The sequence below is a fragment of the Diuraphis noxia genome, unplaced genomic scaffold (genome assembly GCF_037042655.1).
Source record: "Diuraphis noxia isolate RWA-SAM2 unplaced genomic scaffold, SU_Dnox_SAM2 contig0002, whole genome shotgun sequence".
In the NCBI taxonomy this organism is placed as follows: Eukaryota; Metazoa; Arthropoda; class Insecta; order Hemiptera; family Aphididae; genus Diuraphis; species Diuraphis noxia.
In genome coordinates this window covers 65,742,496-65,764,957 of record NW_028301712.1, presented here as the reverse complement: position 1 = coordinate 65,764,957, position 22,462 = coordinate 65,742,496, and the positions used below count along the sequence as shown (strand labels likewise).

At 33.7% G+C, this 22,462-nt stretch overlaps 1 protein-coding gene across 1 annotated transcript in view; it reads left to right on the top strand.

Annotated features, from left to right (window-relative positions):
• The first annotated feature begins 4,095 nt into the window (after positions 1–4,095).
• The window catches only part of Scr (homeobox sex combs reduced), a 32,597-nt gene continuing 14,230 nt past the window's right edge, over positions 4,096–22,462 (top strand). Inside the window, exon 1 of the mRNA XM_089219900.1 lies at positions 4,096–5,612. Coding sequence (XP_089076026.1) covers positions 4,739–5,612 — 874 coding nt within the window. The 5' untranslated portion in view covers positions 4,096–4,738. The remainder of the gene's footprint in view (positions 5,613–22,462) is intronic.

Here is a 22,462-nt window from a genome sequence, read left to right as displayed (position 1 = left end):
CAATATTTATATATATATAAATAAATTAAATGTAATTAAATAATATTATGTTCTAAGTTCTAAAGCACATTGCCATAATATGTGTTTATTATTAATACTATAGCAAACTTTTTTTTCACTTACGTAGGTAGTTAATAATAATAAATTATATTGGTATTTAGGTATTTTTGTATTATAACACAATATATACAAGGAATATTATAAGTTATAACGTTTTACTACAGCGGGTCAACAAATTATATGCCCTATACTTGGTGAAGTATTGGTGTATTAAAAAAAAAAAATGTACCTAATCAATTTGTTGATATACAATTTAAGTATGTATCGGTATATTAAAATGACATTATAATTTTTAACTCTTATTTTATTTTATTCATTAAATTGTAAATCTCTTACATTAGTATAACTCTTTTAGAAGAAAGAACCTTTACAGGTTATAAATACTTATTAATTATAAATTATAATTACCAAAATAGAGTAATTATTGCGTCTAATTATAACTTATAAATACATTTTACATTATAAAAGCTACATAACCTAAGCCTATATGGCTATATATATTAAACACTATTGACAGCCTTTAAAATGATTATAAAAAAAAATATAATTAATTAAATCATCACAAACCCATACAAGTACACATATCAAATATTCAATATTTATAATCTTAAATACAGTTTAATTATTTAATATTAAATTGCTACGGCCGTTATATTATTAATTATTAGTCTTGATTGTAGATTTTGTATTGATTATTCAATAAACGATGGTGGCCGGAGGAGAAGTATTGGCAACATAGTTCCTTCTCCGGTCCTCGATACCATAGGAAAAAAAAAAAAAAGAAAAAAAAGTCTGGATTGTAAAAACCGATAACCAAATAACTAAAATGAATTAAAAATTATGCATAGTTATAGGTGTATAATAATTACTTCTTATAAAATTATTATGTACTTACAATGTAAAAAAAAAATGTATTATAAGTACCTGATAAAATTTACAAACTATACCTACACAATGATTCTCAATTTAAATTATTTTATTCAGATTAAATCAAGAACTTAAATTTTTGTGGAGCAAGGAATGCATTATAGTTTTATAATTAAGTGTGTCTGATAACACATTTTAGAGTAAAACATATTTTGATTAAATCTTATATACATTATACATAATACATTAAGTGTGATTTTTTGGCAAAATTGATCATAAGATTCTTTGTAGTGACTTCATTTGGAAATTAAAAAATACGAAAATAACCTTTCTTAATAAATGCAAACAACTAAAAATAAAAGTTGGTTGACCAGGAATTTACACATAACCAATTTTCACAAAATATATTTTGATTTTGATTTTCATAGTATAAAAAAGAATTAACCAATATTGTATAGTCTCGAACTATTTATCAGATACTTATATATACCTAGTTAATATTTTCTAGAAAATAAATCATTTTCAAAATTATATTGAGTTGGCTATTTTTTTTATTATTTATTTTTTTAGCTACCTGTACTTTATATAAATTTTTAACATTCAATTTTTTTTTCGGTTTATATTGATAACGTGTTTGTTCCTCAGTCAAATAGTATAAGTATTTAGGTAACACAAGATTTCTGAAAAGTTTTATTTACATTAGGTAAAAGTAGTACCTAACTAATCAAACAGGTAGATATATCTTATACATTTTATTCTATATAAATATAATAAATTAAAATTTTGAAGCAATGTAAAAATTATTTAATTAAATTAATCAAAAAATGTTACTAATTTTATAGTTATTTCTATATGATTCAAAAAATATTATCCATGGGTATTTGGATAATTTATATTTATATTGATATACACGAAGTCATTTTTAAAATGATTAAGACTATTTTTAAGACTTCTTCATTTATCGATTCTAAAAATATATTCACACTAGTGACGTTATGTTGATATTGAATTAATAATTTGCGATGTTATTGCCAACAATAATTCAACATACTGAATTAAGAAATCACTAATAAATAATATAACATTAACTACTCTCAGAAAAAATACTAATCCAGTAATCCATCTACTTCCCAGAGATGGGTGTATCATATTTTATTATTTATTTTCATATGCACAATGATTTATCATTGAATTCATGTTGAACTAATCCTGAACCTACTCAATGACCAACTCAATCATTCAGGGGTACACTGCACACACAGTGATAGGTACTATACAGAAAAAGTGAGTTCCCCATTTAAAAAATAAATATATTTTACTGGTATATGATACCGGGGATTCCTGCATAAAATTTAGTTGTAAATTATTAATTATTAATTTTTTTTATGTATATTATACCATATTTTTTTCTAAATCCAAAAAAAATGTTTACATAATCTATCAATATGGTAATTTTCTGAACGACTTATACAACTTAAGTTATTGGAATTTGGAACAGTATTATTACTTATTAGAAAGGAGTCATTATTATTGTTTCTCGTTAAAAGATATGTAGACAATTAAAGTTCTCAGCATGAGTACTTACAAATAATGTCATAAATAATTTCGTTATTAAACTTAACCCGTACCATACGAAATACAATATCAATTAATATCAACTGACAATATTTAGGGAAAACTTGAGTCAGTACCTGAAGTACATGAATGCTTTAAATAAAAACTAGTTGGGTCCACGGTAATATTTGATAATACTCGAATTGGGTCCTCGATAATATTTCATCTTGTTGTTATCTGAATTAACGATTATCTTATTTATCGACGTTTAACCGGACAGTTGTCGTCGAATAACATATTGTGCAGTAATTCTATACATACAATTAGGTAACAAAAAACAAAAAAAATTGATAATTGAATGATTATTTTAATTATTTTTACATCAGGCCGTTAACTTTATGTAATAAAAAAAAACTGTTTGGAAGACTTTCTAGCCAACCTCCACGTGGTGTCTTCTGGGTAACGCTAATAAGCAATAGATCCAACACATGTATATACTTGATAAAATATATCGGCACCCAAATCATTTAGGTACTCGATAAAATACGTCCAGACCCAATATTCGTGCTATTTTTGAAATTTGGGACACAATTCAAGGTTATCTGGTATTTAAAATTCAATAATATTAAATCGTTGTACTATTATACAACAATCAAAATCTAAACCAAATATGAAATGTAACATTAGTGGTTGTTATTGATTAGTAACTACGGTTGTCACTAATCAAATATATTAATATAACCTATATTATGGGAAACGAATAACAATATAATATACACATAGAACAATTTAAATATGCGATAAATTCAAAATCAAAGTTATTTTGAAATAATGTTAAAATTAATTAATTTACCAATACGTATCAGAAAAAGAATCTGTAGAACCATTGTAAATAATAAATTATTTAGCATTATTATATTTTTATAATTATTTAAAACAATCGAATTTTCATACAGTTAAGACATGATATATTTACTTTATAACACCCGTGTCAATAAAAATTAATTTACGTAATTTCTAAGCAAAAATTGTGTGGGTACTTCTCGCAGAGTTTAGACTACAGTGCGAAAACGACATGCAATTAAATAATAAGCGTTAGGACGTTAAAATATGATTTTTAGAAAATACATTATTGTTTTCTACTCGTAGTTGAAAAAAAAAATAATAATAATAATAACGTAAAACCATGTATACGCGAACGCCTTGACCGGTCGGTCGCCGGCAACAACTCGGACACGGCTGCGTGTGGCGTACAAAACAACAGCGTTCGCGACGAAATAGGTAGTCCGAAGGCGGCGGCGGCGGTCACGTTCCCCCGCCCCCTCCACCACCGACGGCGCCGCGCACACCGGTTCATTCATGCGTCGTCGTCGTTGCCGCCGTCGCCGCCGCCGCCTCCGTCGACGGCGGCGGCACACGAGGGACTGCCAGATCCGAGCGCCGACCGTCCGGCGTTCCGATTGGTCGACGGCCGCGGTTACGTTTGTACGGATACGCGCACTCACACAAGTGCGCATGCACACACGAAAACGTACACACAAGCATACGCACACACGAGCACACGCACGCAAACACTCACACACAAACACACGCACACACCGGCACAGCGCGCGCACGTCTCCAACCGCGTCGGAAGTTGTCGGGTTTCGGAGTGCGTTCGGTCCTCCGAGTCGGTCCGCTGTACTGTTCCACTCGCCTCCGAACGCGGATCGCCGCCGCAGTCGTAAATTACACTAGCACGTGGCCCTCAGCCCCGTCCGACGGACACGTACGACCGTACAACATTATTATTGTCGTATTATTATCGTAATCTAATATTATTTGTTTTTATTCGGTCGCGACGCGCCAGTGATTTTTTGACGTTCGCTTTGATATTTTTAACAATAATAATATTTTACATACTATTATTATTCGTAGGTATTCGACTATCTCGATTTTTTTTTTTTTTTTTTTTTGATATTTCGTCTTCGAGTGCGTTCGATTTCGTGTTTTTCCGGCTAATTTTCCGACGGCGCAGACATTATGACGCGGTTTTCGAATGGCATGTTGGAGACCTGACGACGGACGAAAGATAAAAATATTTGCATACCGCTGCTCGCAAATATATATATTATACATTTAAACATTGGCAAAGCACGGTTCGTCGGTCCCCCGGTGAGCTTTTTATTTAACAGACCGGTACAGTGACCGGTCGTCGAAAGTAATCGTCGCATCGAGGGGTGCATCGAAGCGCGCGCGCGCGAACCGAACCGTTTAGATGAACATGAGTTCGTATCAGTTCATGAACTGCTACCAGCAGAGCCAGCAGGCCCAACAGCAACAGGGCCGAGCGGTCACATCGCCGGTCGACCCGCTACAGACAGGCAACAGTCCGGGCGGAGGCGGTGCCGCTTCGGCCTCTGCTGCCGACTATTACGGACAAGCGGCCCAGGGCGGCGGCGGTGGCGTGTATAACTCAGGCCCAGCCGCCGGCTGTTACTCTCCGCAACAGTACGCGTCGCAGTACATGCAACAATCGTCGCCGTCCATGATTGACTACACGCAACTGCACTCGGTCAACCACCAGCAACAGCACCAACAGCACCAGCAGCACCAGAGGCTGCAGGCGGCTGCGGCCGCTGCGGCCGCTGGCGCCCACCTGCAACACTTGCAGCACCACGGCGGTGGCGGCGGCGTCGGCGGTCTTCCGTCGCCCGGCGGCGGTGGTGCCATATCGCCCATATCGTCCGCGCTCAACAACAACGTCGTCGGCATGCCGTCCGTGGCCGGTGGCGTCCAGTGCAAATACGAGGTGACTGCCTCAGCGTCGGCCACGCCGAACGGCATCAGCTCGCCACAAGACCTGACCACGTCCGCGGCACCGCCACCCGGGTCCCGGTCACCACCGCCCGCCGTAGTCATGAAGTCTGTCCGGTCGTCCGGCGGACCGGTGGCCGGTTCCTCGCCTGCCACACAGGGCCCCGTCTCACAGACGTCCTCGTCGCCCGCCTCGTCCATATCGTCCACGTCGTCGAACGGCGGCGGTGGCGGCGGCAACGGCAACGGGCCCGCGTCTTCGGGCGGCAAACAGGGCTCCGGCCAAAACCCACCGCAGATCTACCCGTGGATGAAGAGAGTTCACCTCGGACAGAGTGAGTACAACTACACCTATATAATATAATATAAAGATTGTTACCAATACCATATTAGGTATACCTGATTTTATGATTTTAATATATATATATATATATATATATATATATATATACGGAAGTGTACCTACTAGCGTATAGGTTCATATAATATTAGGTTTATCGTTTATCATACTCGAAGGTAGGACATGAGATTCTGTGTGTTAAGTCAAATAATTTAATGACGATATACCGTGTGTTCACCAATTTATGATGAAAATATTCAAAAAGTAACCAATAATAAATAATTATAAATGGTTTTATGCGTTTTAAAATGAATCGTAAAAATGTATTATTTATCAAAATTTGAATGGCTCTCATTTAGTCAATTTTGGTTTTAGAGCCATGGTTAATTGATCAAAATGAATAAAAAAAATGTAGTCTTTTAGAATTTGGTATCAAAAATACCGGTTATTATTAAAAAAAGAAGGAGTTGTTTTGCGCATGCGCGTACGGAGAGGGTTAAACATTTGGAATTTATCTGAAAATGTGTATTTTTATACCACTAACTTCTAAAAAAATTCGATTTATTCCAATATAATCCGGCCGAGAAATTCAGTGTTCCCTAAATTGGTGAACACGGTGTATGGTCCTGTCCGTAATCGACATAACACTTATTATAATATATAGTACCATGTGGTAAGATTTTTTTTGAATATCACGATAATCGGAATACAGACAACATATAATATACGTATAGAGTATAGGTAGTTAAAGTGCGTTTTTATTTCGTGTTCAAAATTATTCGCGAGTTAAAAAAAAAGAATCGCTAACACTTATATAATACATGCAAATTAAAAATAAAAATGTATTTATTATATAAGTACCTATATTGTGAATTTTAATTTTAAGCATAGACCAAACTTACTTATTCAAAAACTTGTAATAGTTAAACACCTATGATTTTTAATCGTATTATACGCCCGTTGTTCGTGTGATTATATAATTTTAATAAATAGGGTAAATTTTGATTAAATATTTGTTTTATAGAACCTATTTATGAATTTCTTACATGAATCATCTTATAGATATATTATATTCGTGTACAAAATAAAATCAATATTCTTCTCTTTTTAATCAAATTCATTATAAAATAATTAAGCATTTCCATAATTACATTTTTATATCGTTCAGTTTTGAAGTGTCCAGACAACAATATAATTAATATTTATTACGTATGTTACATATAACTGTAAGCAATTATTATAACATGTGATTGACAATTAAATGTCGAACTTTAAATGGTTTAACTATAACTTTTAATTATCTACAAAATTGTGGATTCCGATTAGTATTTATTTGTGTTCAACGTTAGATATTTTATGATCAATTTTTAATAAATTAATCTTAAACACATTCGTTACGTACAAATTAAACACATTTAGATACAATGATTTAAATAAATTATTTTTTTGGAATAAGACCTTACGTTTTAAGAAAAAATATTGCCAGCACATGAAATTATAAATTAATATATCTAATTTAGAAAGTTATTTAGTGGAAAAAAAATTAAATGCTAACCTTTTATTATTAATTTTGATGTTTATAAAATTCTAACTCAGAGTAGATTCTGTTTGAATGTCGAATAAATTATATATTGTGAGAGTCTGGATATAAAATACATTATAATACTCCGAGTAATAAAATAACGTTAATTTAGAGTCAATAATATATACCACTGAGGTCGAACGCGGGTAGTTAAAACTCGATTTGAACACCAATAAAAATATTGTTGTGGTTAAAATATAATTTGAAAAAACAACCCTATTTTGAAACAAACAATGGGACCGTATAAAACATTAGCTATTAGCGTCAAAAAAAACCACTAACGATGGTTTAATTGTTAAAGTGTTTCTTTTATAACACTCAAATTCTATACATTAACCTATATAGATCGAATTGTGCTAGAATAATATGCACTGACATTTTTCATTGCTGACAAATATGTTATGTATAAAATGATTATTAGCAACCTACGTTGAAATATTCTATTAGTATTCAATAACACATTCGCGCAAAACACGTTCGAAAATTATTGTATATAGAGTAGGTCAAAAGTAAAAAAAAAATATATATAAACTACTTAATACTTTTGTTGTAAAACTGGTAGTTATACATAATAGATGTTTAAATACGAGTACTGCTTATGAAAAATAAAAATCCAGTTCATCAGTGGTATACCGCGTAGCCTCCGTATAAAAACCAGATCTCAGCAAACCTTACACTAAAAAATACAATCAGATTCTTTACTTCTCTGAACTGAAATGTCGGAATAAGGAGCATTCGAGTACCATAATATAGCTCAATCGTTTCGGTGTATTTGGCTCGTTTTGTTACAACTTATAATACAACGAAATAAGTTTTAAGAGCTGAGTACCTATATTATAGTATAGCAAATTTTCAGCATTATCGGCCTGACGACCTATATAAAAGAGCCAACGGAGAAGTACCAATATAGTTAATTATAGCTAACTATATATGATTATACCACAATTAATTCTCAACTAACTTTTGTAAATTGTATTAAATACGATTATCATGTCTCAGCTATACTCTTATAATACCCAGAAAATTGCTTCCTACAACACTGCTGGAAATGTCACATCAGTCAAAAGCCCTGTGGCTATAACAGTGTATAAAATAGAAAGTATAATAAAATGTTAACAAACCTACCAATATATTTGAATCTTTCTACGGTCGAAAATTAACCACTGCAAGTTTGCGTAAAAAATAACACCATCTTCATCAGTCTCAGTAGCACCATCTCTTGTATAATTATTTAGATTCATTTTTTATTTTTATAATTGGTATAATTACACCTATGATAAAATTAAAATAATCGGAAACTACCCTTCTTCATTCGCCGTCTGACTTTCTCTACTGTTCGTTCTAATAAACATAGACGACAGGAATTCTAATAAACTTATTATAAGTACATTTAGATAGCTAAGGTACTTACATAGTAGCTATTCTTTACACCTACCTTTAAATTTACATGTAAATAATAATATCTACCTATGTAATAATATTATGAAACCATGGCGTCTTATAGCTTTGTAAATTTGTATTATATCACAATATTTTATTTGGATTATTAATATAAAATGTATCAATTGGTCTTCTGCATCAAAGCTGCATTCAAAATTCTGCTCATACATGGTCAAATTACATAATAATAAATAATAATAGTGTAAGTAGTGTACCTATTGTGTACGTGTACGCGAACCGAGAGGATCGAAATCTCGTGTCGCGCATTATTATACAGCAATAAATAATCACTGGAATCGTAAATAGGGCTTTTTTTTATATACATGTGGAGGATCCCCTTGTTCACGGGAATAAAGTGCGAAATGATCACCCACCGTCATCCCTTCCTGCTTGTGTATAGAATACGACTTTTCGTGTCAAACGTCGTCGTCACTACCGTTTTTCGAGGTCCCTTCAACCCGCGTGGATGTTTACATTTTATATGTGTGTAATATGAAAAACCCGCATTGATTCCCACCAGTGACATACTTATTGTCGACAATCGCCTACTCAGTGTCACTATATTATTATTACATGGCTTTAACCTTTTACACGCGCATATCGTTAAAAAAATATAGGTACGTAGTTATCGTTGTCACAAATAATTATCAAATTATTGTTATCGTAATATTTATAGATCGTCGTGTTAACAAAAAGGTCGAATCATATCGAAAACGTCGCTGGATTACGCGTGGTTCGACGGTTTCACGAATTTCGTCACACCAACGTCTGCGAACGTACAGTGCAGAAAAACTATGAAATATATTTAAGTCCGCATAAAAGTTGTCAAAATTCTAGTCTTCGTAAGGACATAATAATAATAATATGCGAGATGAATCCGCAATCAATCGTGTGTAGTCCGCTGTACATTTTATGACAATAATAGTATGGCATATAACCATAATAATAATATTATATAGGACATAGGTTAGGTATAAGACAATAATTTGTACGTCAGCGCGTGGTTTATTTTTTTCTTATTACTATAGCCACAGACGATATATCCGCCATAATTACTATACCATTATTATAATGATAATAATAATGTATACGATCGTCGACGTTACGTAACGTTTTATAATGAAACTATATTATAACACAATTAAACGAGTATATAAATATTATAATTTTTTACATTAAACTATAGAAGCACCGTGTACCTATAATTTACGCACGCATAATCCATTTTATAATTCGTGATTATATTGTGATTAAAATGATTGGAGTTGGTTATCGGTCGTTTGCTACATAAATAGGTACTTTTGAGTTGACGCGGACATAATGATATCCACGACTTTAAAACCGAATTGTAAATAATACGAAAATGGATCTCGGACTCAAAAATACTGCGAAGATTTCAAAAAGGCGATTCGCCGACAAAAACTATTTTTATAATGACACATCTGCAGCCGCGTGTCTCAGTAGTGGTCTTAATTGAATTTAAATTTGAGTTATTTTTAACTATGATCAGGCAGTATTATAATATAATGTATCGTTTCAAACACTACTGCAGTTTGTTTGCGACACCCGACAGTCACACGAAACGTTAAATGTGGGTGCACGCGCAGGTCATCCCGATGACCTGGGTCCTAAACTACCTATATGTTCAAACAACCGACCCCCAACGTGTTTCAATATATTATCCTAACGTTTGACTATATATTACAGTCTACTGCTACTGTACAGTTTAAAAATTCGATTCAATTATATTATTTTCCACTAATCGTTTGTGTAATAATATATGTCACCCCATCATCTAAATGTTCTCGGTATAACTCTTCGGGCAGCTTATACTGCAAGTTTCAATGAGAAGCGAGATCAAAAATCGTATTCGACCAAAAGTCCCGCATGCAAAAAAAAAAAACCCGCAAATTTTGGTTTTCCTCCCCTCATACTATGATATATTAGCCAACGATTGAACTATAGCGCTCTATACTATTATTACCGTCGATCGTGTGCAATCGCATAGAAGTCGGGACGGCAGGTGTTAGCGCGTAATGGCTGTTTCCCCCTACGCTGCGGCCGCGTGCGGTGACGACTTTTGTACCCCCGCGAAAAATCAACCCTCACCGATAGAATAATGCGATGCAGCAAATATAACGCGTCTATATATAAATGATACAATCATTTTATATGTATAACATATACGAACGGTGATAAAATTTTTAAACGAAAAAAAAATATCAGTCGAACAAAACGGTTTTCCGAAGTGCGCATACAATGCGTAAGGGGGGTTCGGGGGCGCAAATTTTGGTGGTGGCGGTAACGACGGTTACATATACATACGGCAAGGGTCGTTTGGGTGCGGGTCGAGGCCTTCGCGCGTGCAGTTGTGGGACGGTCGCCTGTCAGTCAGTCGGTCGGTCGCGACGCTATGTATAGCACATAATGTACGCCACTTTGTGTGCTGTGCGTGTATATATATATTTATAAATATATATATATAGCTATTATTATTCCGGCGAATGGTGAAAATTCTCGTAGTGCCGCCGTCTCTGTGTAGTTTTAATAATAATAATATAATGTAATATATAATATACGCACACGTGCGGTCGCGTACAAGAAAAAAAAAAGGCGCCACCGAGGTCGAAAGACGTTTCGAAAGGAATTTGGATGAGCGAGGAAAAAATATGAAATTACTTGATACGCCGCATTATGTTCGAACTATACAATAAACAAATGGAAAATCGTAATTAATTAAGAATTATTAACGTTTACGACTCGACTGCACGGTGACGATTCGATTGTACCCAATCCACTTATTAGCTGACGAAGGTTGAAAAATACTATAGGTATCGGTACTTTTGGTCGGTGTACTTATATAATATTATGTACGCGGGGACGTTAATGTTTTTATTATGTAGGTACTGTGCGGTTATTATACTTAACCGATCACACGAACAAATAATATTTTACAAATTAATATTTCCCACGCGATTTCATAATAATTACGGAAATGTGTCACTGTAGTGTTTATTTATTTTTTCTCGCGACATGAACCCTGGTTACCTGCACCGGCTCGGCGTTGTGCAACTATATATTGGCCCGTGATAATAATACACGCACGCGCCAGCGTAATACGCGTCAAACCATAATGACTTTTTCCATTAAACATTATTAGGTACATTTACTGGTAATCGGTCGTCGATTCAGGAATGAAAAAGGGGAGGTGCTATAGGCAATAAGTCATATTTAATAATATACTCGTCTGTACGCTACACCTGCAGTTGTGGTTAAAGCTAAAAAAAAAGTCGCATTTAGTAAATATGAAAATTAGTTATGGTAAACCTATGATATTATATATTCATAATAAATCGGATTTTTAATGTTCCTTGTTATTCGATGTGAGAAATAAATTAAACAGTTCTATGCTTCAATTATAAATTATAAATATATTATGTACTCAAACTTGAGCCTTATTATGTTCCTATATTTTATATATATATATATATATATTATATAATTGAAATAAGATTCTATATTCTGCGTACCTATATAACTGTTTACAGAGGTATATACTCGTAGTATATTGGTAGGTACACTCGGTTCAAGTACGAATTCTATATTGACGATTGCAAGATCGGTATTTAGAACGAATCACTGACTAGGGATTACTTATATGTAGGTACATTGTATACATGTACAATGTCTACATGCATGTAGAATTATCAAAACGCCGAAAATAACAAAGAAATAGGACGCGTATTACGTATTGTTTACAAACTTTGTATATATAACTTTTATATATTATATTATTGTGCTTGTGTTTGTGTTTACGTTTTGATTTTTTCGTTTGTTAATGCAGTTATTTTTTATGACTCTCGTCGTCCGTTTCCAAATGAGAGCAGTAATAAAACGACGACATTTTTTTTTCAAACACACACGTGACTGTTATTTGTTTACTAAAATATTATATAGCGAATGATATAAACTTATAAATATACGCATCGTTACTATAGCATATATATACATACATATTATAATATCATAATGTATGATGGAGGTATTTACCTGTATAATATATATATACAAACGAATAGAATAGATAAATATCGTTCGGGGAGTTGTGTGATGTGTTTGCTGTCGTTTGGTGGAGCAGCTAGGTCGGGTCCGGTCTAACTTTTGCTTTCGACAAGAGAACGATCATAATATCATAATAATATCAGCATGGCGCAGCACATATATTATATACCACAGACCATATCCATATATTATTATTTAATATGATATTTATATATATACATGGGTTCTATAGAGTGTGTGTGTATATTATAATGCATATTGTATAATATAACATTATGCTCGTCTTTCATATCAATAATTATTGTTTAAGTCTCGCCGCTTCGGGCGCGGTCGCAGCCGCAGTCCAAGCCGCAGCCGTGTAGTACGAGTTTTCGCTTGTATCATATATATTTAATATGCGTCCTACCAGTTGTGGTATTATATTAATATAACATCGCAGTTATAAAAATGTATATATATGCATCGTAGGTATTCTGACCGGTAATTATCGTAATCGATCGAGTCGTTGACGACGGGGGCGTTTATCTTCCATGTGTAGTGTATACGAAAACAAGTATGTGTATATAGAATATAGATATATACTGGTTTATTATAAACGTATAAAATAAGTGTTATTGTTAATCCATATAAAAAAAAAAATTAACAATAATATGATATATAGAGTTGTACGTATATATATTCTGTATAATGTCATAATATTGTATATGTAATGAAATAGTACACCATATCAGCAATCTGATAGAGAGATTTAATTGTTATCAATAACACCACACGTTATATTATTATTATATTTTAATAAAACACATCTAATCTTCCATTTCAGACAGCCGTCATGGTTCTGCGCTTATTATATGTCACTCTGTTTTTATTCGCGCGCTCGCATGAACCTTTTATTCGTACACATTATACACAATTATTGTCGTACGGCAATTAGTTACACGAAATACGCATTTATACACACAGACGAAACTATATAATTTGTATGTTATAATAACGATATATTTACACTTAGGTATACAATATAGTATATACATACATAATATATTAATATTATACATTTATATATTTTGTACGCGTATACATTTGTTCAGAAGACCGCGCACGTTCGTCTATTATTAAATCTTCGAGAAACTAAACTGAATGAAAACAGATGGAACTTAACCGAATTTTCCACCAGTCGGTTCACAAAATTCACGAAATTCGAGTAACTATATAAAGGAAGACGCAACAACTGCAAACGTGCCATTATTTTTAAGGTGCATTAAATCGATAAAATGTTTGCGCTTTATCGGTGATGCGTGTATGTAAATGTCATTTGTACGAATACACGATAGAAATTTCCCCGAAAAAAGTTTCGGATTGCATTGCTAAATATTATTGTATATATAACAAGTAGATACACATAAAAGCGCAGGTAGAATAGGTAAGGCCGAAACACTGTAACCCAAAAAAGTTTAATGATAATAATAAAATGTACACATAGTTGTATACACTATTAATAAAACAAATTCACTTTAGGTATATAACTAACGTCTTGGCTACCGGTAAACACTCAACTTGGCGTTGCCCAACATTTCGGATGTTTGAATGCATTCATTTTTTATTGACGTTACCAAAAGTTTAATTCAAACGAGCAAATTAAAATTCGTAAGTGCTTTTTAAGAGACGCCGCCGTACATGATTAAATGTCGTGAAATTTAATTACTACAACAACTCTAGTTGTTTTCCTCGTCTTTGCAAAACTATTTAAATATAACATACGGGCTAATCAGAAATGTGCATGTCACTTAAATCATATAAAACTAAACATCTCGACCAATACAAAATTTATTCGAATTCGCGGAAGCACAACTTCGAATTTTATGTTTTCAGTCTCACTCTTGACAATAACATAAACATTCTTCCGATATAATCTGATCTCGCTAACGACTTCAAACACACGATACACAGAACGAGTGTCCGTATGACCAATGTTCATATTATTATTATATTATATTATTTATTTTTGCAAGACTCGATCTATTTTATGAATTATTACTACGGTACACATTGGATGAATCTAAATACGACTTTGATACACCGCGTGTGCTTAAAATACGTATACTGTGTAATTAAACAAACGTGCGTGAAATTATCCAACACACGCTCGTACTATTCATTCATACCATATAATTCACTGTGATTTAATACTATATACGAGCGATAGCCATCGTATATAATATTATTTGTTCGACAATACACAACGTCTGCATGGTTTTTAGTCATAAATGAAAATAGTAAATAATATACTGAAGATTACAGTAAATAATAGTATCGTGTATGCGTAGTCTGCAAACTGGTTGTGTTGCATCAGTATGCGCCTGCAGTTTGGCACAGTGACGCGATTCATCCGATTTCGGGGTATTAATTTCCTCATATTTAAAATCAAAACCTAAAGATTCTTACGCCATCGCCGTGAAAGAACTCGCACCACTGGCGTGTATAAGAATTTGTACGAACGCAAAACCCATTCGAACGGTGCAGGGTGCAGTATAGTCGCGTACGACTTACACTGAATTGTGCACGCGCTCGTCGCGAAGATTCGGAAATAGTTTTCCGGCTCATATGATGACTACGATGTCCCGATGAGGTGGCGGCGGCCTATACTGAATACAGTCTGTCGCGCGTGGTGTAAATTATGTTAACGAAAAAAAACCGACGAAAAAAAAACCGCGTCTGTACAAATGATGTTGATGGGAGGAAAAAATACACGCGTACATGTATGCGGGAGACGCATACTCGTATATATATATATATATATACATCACACGCGGCGTAAATAATGTGTTTTTGGCGATCGAGAAAAAAAGCGAAATAATAGTAAATCATATACAGGAGACGTTTTATGTATGCCGCCGACGACTGACTGACTGCGGCAGGAGTCAAATCGGTCAGGTTAAATGTGCCGTGTTACGCGCGTAGTCGTCCTCTCTTTTGACTAGTGCGCCAAAAAGGGGAGCGACGGCGTGTGTAGTTGTACAGTAGCATATTATAATAAGTCGTACAATAAATTAAGAGTAGTCAAAAAAAAAAAAAAAAAAATGTACACATAATGAAAATAAAAATAAAGATTCTCGAAAATAACGGCGTTAACCCCAATTATCGGCAACATTATTTTATTACGTGTATCGTGTAATACTATAGGATTTGAGCGTACAACAGTATCACAACTACTACTACAACCACTTCTACTACAACCACTTCTACTACTAGCTACTACTACTACCACTACTACTACAATTACTACTACTACAAATATTACAATTATTACCACTATTATCGACGTCGTGCGCGTATGAAGCAGACAATCCGCTGTTGTAGTACTATTACAGCGTTTTTAAAGGGGGCAACGATGCGTGCACGGGGACCGCATATTATATTGTCGGTCCGCCGAGGACGTCGTAAATTATCGGTGGCGGGCCCTCCGCCCCCGCCGTCGCACACGGCCCCGGTCGGGCGTTAATTAAATAACTGTAATGGAGATAATATTGAAACATATACGCAACACGCACGCACTCGCGCTTTAAAGCATGATATATATTTATATGAATATATGATGTAGCGTTTAAGACGTATAACAAACTACTTGTAAAATTAGTGTGTGTGTTAAAATTTCCGATGAAGACGTTTTTTACGGACCACGCGTTTGTATATATATACATTATACATATTTATATATATTACATATATTATGATATGGCCGTATGGTTGTGCCGCGGCGTGCCGGCGGTCAGATTCAATTCGTGTCGGAATGATTTAAAAGCGTACGTGCAACCGACAAATATAGATATATTGTACACACGTCTATATATATTTATAATGGCATAATATTATATGTGTCCGATATCGTTTCCGTATATTACCGCGAGTTGTAATATATTACATCATCTTTCTGTACGGACGACGAAGTCTTCTGCACAGATACCTATCTATATATCATTGTCACGTGCATTTCGAATCGCATAGTATAGTAATAACTAATATGTATATACGTAATATACGTCCACCCGAACGGCTCGATATTTCGGACTAAACGGAAACCTGCAATAGTCTAAAAGACTAAGAGTTCGCACCTTGATGTTACGGACCTAATGTATATTATTTTTATATGCATATTAGTACATTATTATGTATCGGTATCTATTATAACATTCTGTGGCTACGTTTTGTAATTGTTTTGAAACGATTGGGTGGTGGCCAATATTTTACCTAAAAAATGAACGTACCATAAAACTATACTGCTGTTGTATTATTAGGAAGAACGCATTTTTACAAATTACTCAATGATATGTGTGTTTTATAGTTATGAATATATTTGAGCAATGTTTAAGATAAACAAAAATCTATACACCTACCTATAACCTATTATTATATAGCCATATCGTTATCGTATTCGATAAACCATTGCGCGTATATCGTCTGTCATCATATATTTCTCGACAAGCATCGATTCATCAGTGCAGCTTACTCAATTTGTCACACATCTACAAACCATATTATTTGATATTAACTTTAAAATACGTTCCGGAATACTGTTAATTTAATTTTGATAAGAGTATTAGTGGTTTTATCTTTTATAAAACAATACCATTAACTGTGACAATCTGTTTACATATACTTTAACAACTTGCAAGGGCCTATATTTATTTTTTAATGATGGTGATTACTAACATTGGCAGGTCTACATTTAACATTCACTATCGTACAGCATATAATAGATTAATAAACAACACAAAATTCAAATCAGCAAGATCAATATGATATAAATTCGTTCACGTATTTAAATGATATAGCACCTATATATAATATATGTGTGGGCTGAAGAACAGTATTTTTTTCAATATATACCATTTATTAATAGTTTATCAAATTCATTTTTAAGAACTGAATATTAGTTGGACAATCATCACCTTTACAAAAATATAAATAATAGTATAATATATAGGTACCTATTAATGGAATAAAAATAACTTATAACTTTAAGAGCTTGCTTATAACATCATCATATTGTGTAATGTTAGTATAATTTTAAACTTAATACAATACTTAAATGTAGACGGAATCATTGTAACTGATCTCTTTTATATGTTGCAATTTCCAACTATGTATCAGACCAGACTATATCAGTAAGTTATAATGCTGCAATTCATTCACGTGAGGCACATTGCGAACAGACTGTATTAACCCCCAACCCCCAATTTAACACGACACTGGGTGGACTTTTATCGCATTGTGGCGACGTTCAGTTTATTTTTACGACAAGGATGAAAATTGTTTCTTTTATGAAAAGCACACATCGCGCTCGCCGTACACAAACCAGACGGAAATGCGAACGCGTAAACACAAAACATACCTGCAGCAGTGGTATACGGTCCTCAATTCCTCATCGACGAAAACACGAAACTTTACAACAGTATTATCGTTGTAGAATAGTAATAATTACAATAATTATTAATAGTAATCAATATTATTATAATAAAACGATGTAATATTACGTTCACTCCTGCGCGGTTAATTGATGGGTACTTAATATATTTTTTACTAATATTCAGGCACATATAATTATTATTATTATATAATGTATAATTTAATATATTGTAGAGACGAGTTTAGTGTTACCTTATACATTATAATATATCTGCATGCATATTATTATATGATGTGTACGCTGTCGCCCAGGCGGCGTTAGGTTCGTGTGATTTATGTCGTATAAAGTACTATAAACGACGAAATCAACGAATTTTCGTCTTTTTGGCGGCGGCGACAAAAGAAAGTTATAATTAAAACTTTGTTTGCCGCAAGCGCGCGTGCAAGTATGTGCGCGCGCTCACTATAGTGTGTGTGTGTACATAGTGTTCTGGCAAAGTATTTTTTTTTCTGTTTTTAATATTTATATATATATATATAATATATATTATAAAACCGTTCAGAGATTTTTATTTTTTAAATAAGCGTTAGTAGTGTGTTTTGTAGAATGATTTATGTGCCGAACGCAGGCGTGGGCCATATAGCGTACATGCTCTCTGTATTAAACCAGCTACTATTATAATATTATTATGTGTACCACTGCACACACCCCGCGTGCAACAGTATATATCAGCCACCGATACGAAAGAACACATGATATAATAATAATAATAATACGATTATTTAAATGTGTATAAAATACTGTGTGTGTGTGTGTGTGTGTGTGTGTGTGTGTGTGTGTGTGTGTGTGTAGGTATATAATATTATGTAGGTACTGCTTGTCTTATCGATGTACTGTATGCTGTTATTTCTGCGACTAATAGAAGTTATATTACATGATGACGGGAAAACAGGTTCGAACTCCGAACAGAATTTTATTATCGCGAGCGAATATAATATTTGGATGGGCAGTGACAGTCGTGTAGTGGTGTATTCAATTTATTATCGATAATAATGTATCTGTGGATACAGGATGCGTGTCCAATGGTATTGAAATATTTATGATTCACAAATGTATATAGTGTTAAATACAGATATTATTATTATTATTATTTATAATTTTTCGGAAAAACGTAACACAATAATGTACAAGTTTATACAATATCAAATTATAAAAAATTATTAGTATCGAGAAAATTTACATAGTATTATATTTTTCGCCGAGAATTATACCATTCATAATTTAGAATTTTAACTGTAAAATAGTTTTATAATTGGTAAAATTGTTGTCTTTGAATATAATATTATTATAGGTAGTAAGAAAAATATCAAAAGTTCTAAAACATTTTAAGTAGCTGTATAAAAACTACAAAATGGTTCTGATTAGACCTACAGTATATCATGATAAAATAAACTAATATTGTATTTCTATATATATATATACGTGTATATATATAACGAATATAATATAGAAAATTTCGTCGACGACACAAACCATCACCACCCAACAAAATGTCTGTCACACATTCACAAGAGCAATTCGCCAATCGCTATATAATATATTTATATAAAATATAATATAGAACAATAATATTTTAATAAATAGTTCGTCGTACACAATTCAAAGATAGTACATTATTATTATTAAATATTAGTTGTTTGGTTTTTTCTGTCCCTAAGTTACGATTTTGTTGAAAACTTACTTCAACCCGAATGAATTCGTTTATTTATTAACTTTTAATCACGGTGACGGATTGCTACAAAAACCACGGAATTAGACGAACACGATTTTATTTATACTTACATATATGTTTTATAACAATTTAATTACACCATGATTTATATTCAGAGAGATGAATCATTGGTGCATAAAAGCACATAACTTCAAGATTATAACATATATATATATATATATATTGTAGCTTTATTCTATATGATTAGAGAAACGATGACATTTGTTCAATAATAACGTCTTAATTACAATTTATGTTGCCTATTTTATAAAATGAATATGTGAACAATTATATTAATATTTTGCAATATTTTGAAATTTAATAAGTACGGAGTCCCAGACTACACATATATTCACTATAAATTGATATATCGTTATTTTAGTTTTCATAAAAAGTACAGATTTAGGTTCGGTAAAAAATTTTAATTTCACACATCATCGTGTTTATGAGATAGAATAACATAAATCTACATAATATTATTCATCACTTCGACACTACTAATATTATGTTATAATATTGTTCATTATATATTTTTTGGTAGACGACAGATATATATATGAGCTCCGCCAACTCATATTCGAAAGATCTATCCATAAATCTTCTGTGTATCATGCCAAATATAATTCTAATATAGGTATATCTGTTACACTTAAGAAAACATAATATATGGTGTGTATGTATACGATGTATACATTGTACACTCGTAAATGTTTTTTTTCAGTTTTTCTATACGTAACCTATGATACAGGACTAAGGGTGGTTTGCGAAAAAACACAATTCAAACAAAATGATGCGTATACACCATTGTTCCCAAGTAGGTACCCACTGCGTATTATATAGATACGTATACATTTATAACGTAACGAACCGAGGCGGTTAATTAAACAACAATATGAATAAGTATACAGAGTATATAAATATGGAATTAAATAAACCGTATCGGAATAAGAAAAATAATAATAAAATACAAGAATAGGCGAAATAAAAATCAATTTTCTCCGGCCACACTCGTTTTGTTTTTTATCGTTTGACATCCCGATCACCGCCCGTGACCCGTATACCGTATACCTATATATTATTTATATATAATGTTCCACGCGCGCGGTGGCGGCTTACTACTGCTTGTCCCTTGCAGTGTACACACGTATCTATATAATACACCACGCACGCAATCTCACGTTTGATTTACGATCACCGGGTGTGTATCAATTAAACCGTTTCCCTTTGGCCTGAAAAAAACCACACACACATGCACGGGGGACCCTAAAAAACAACGGGTCGAACCAATTCCCATGGTGTTTTATAAGTTAAAAAAAAGTCTGAAGTCTATTAGCCGCGCTAGAGCAACACCCCGTGGGAGGAGGGCGTCGTCCGCGGTACTTATATGTTTGTATATAATATGTGTACGAACGTCGAGATAACTGCTGCAAGCCTCGGCGGCGGCACTTATTCTTTATTATGCGCGTTTTTTGCACCGCACTTTGACCACGGGACGGGAGAACGCAATGCTTACTGGGGGGAGGATGAATTTGTGAACATGCTATATAAACATATAGGTATATATATATAATATGTGGTGTACAATGTGGCCGTACGTATAAGAAAACGGTAAATTTCTTTTGCGCTCCCCGCAGTGGTCTACCGCCTTAGCACACACACGAACACGCTTATTTGGACGCTCGCGCTTATATATATATATATAATATATATAAACATACAGTGGCTGAGATATCTCTAGCTAGCGAGTGACAGCCGAGGAATCCCGGGCACCCAATCTAAACGCCATAAATTTCTTTTGGGCCACCGCCGCGGTGGTTTTTCTCGTCGTGCATGTGTATTTTATTTCTCCCCTATATATACATAAATATATACATACGTACATATACAAACATACATAACTACATACGTACATACCCATCGCATACAGTGTATTATGACTAGGTACTATGTATATATACGTGCATCTGAAACACAACAAGTGTGTTTAACCTTTTATTTTGGTTTGTTTATTATGTCGTTCGAACGTCGAAAATTGATTTAAAACACACGCCCCATATAATATTAGGGATAGTATAATATTTTAATATGATACGATATAGAAGCAACTGGTAGTCGCGCATTACAAATAATAAATGATTAGGTATATTATCATAGGTATTATATAGTTACCCTTAAAATCGAGTGCAATGTTTTCGTTCACGTCTGTCTTATAATAATATTATGATAAAATTATGATTTGTTGTGTGTTGACCAGCGTCCGCGCTCGCGCTCTTCAAAGGGTGCGGTGAACGGCGCGACCAGGTGAAATGACGCGCGCGCGCGGTGATTTACGGACGTATACCGCACGGAATAAACCGGTACGACCGGTGGCGCGATCGCGGTAATTACCGCGCGGTAACGTTCCTCCGGGCGTTTGTGGGGGTCGTGTCGCACAAAATGTTCGCCAATCATCGTATAATTATATTTTCTACGACGGTTATGATGAAGAACTCCATAAACAGAAAATTATGTATAAATAGTAATATATTTTACGTCATATCATTTGAATGAGCGTCGTGCGAGGTACTCGACGAAAATTTCGTA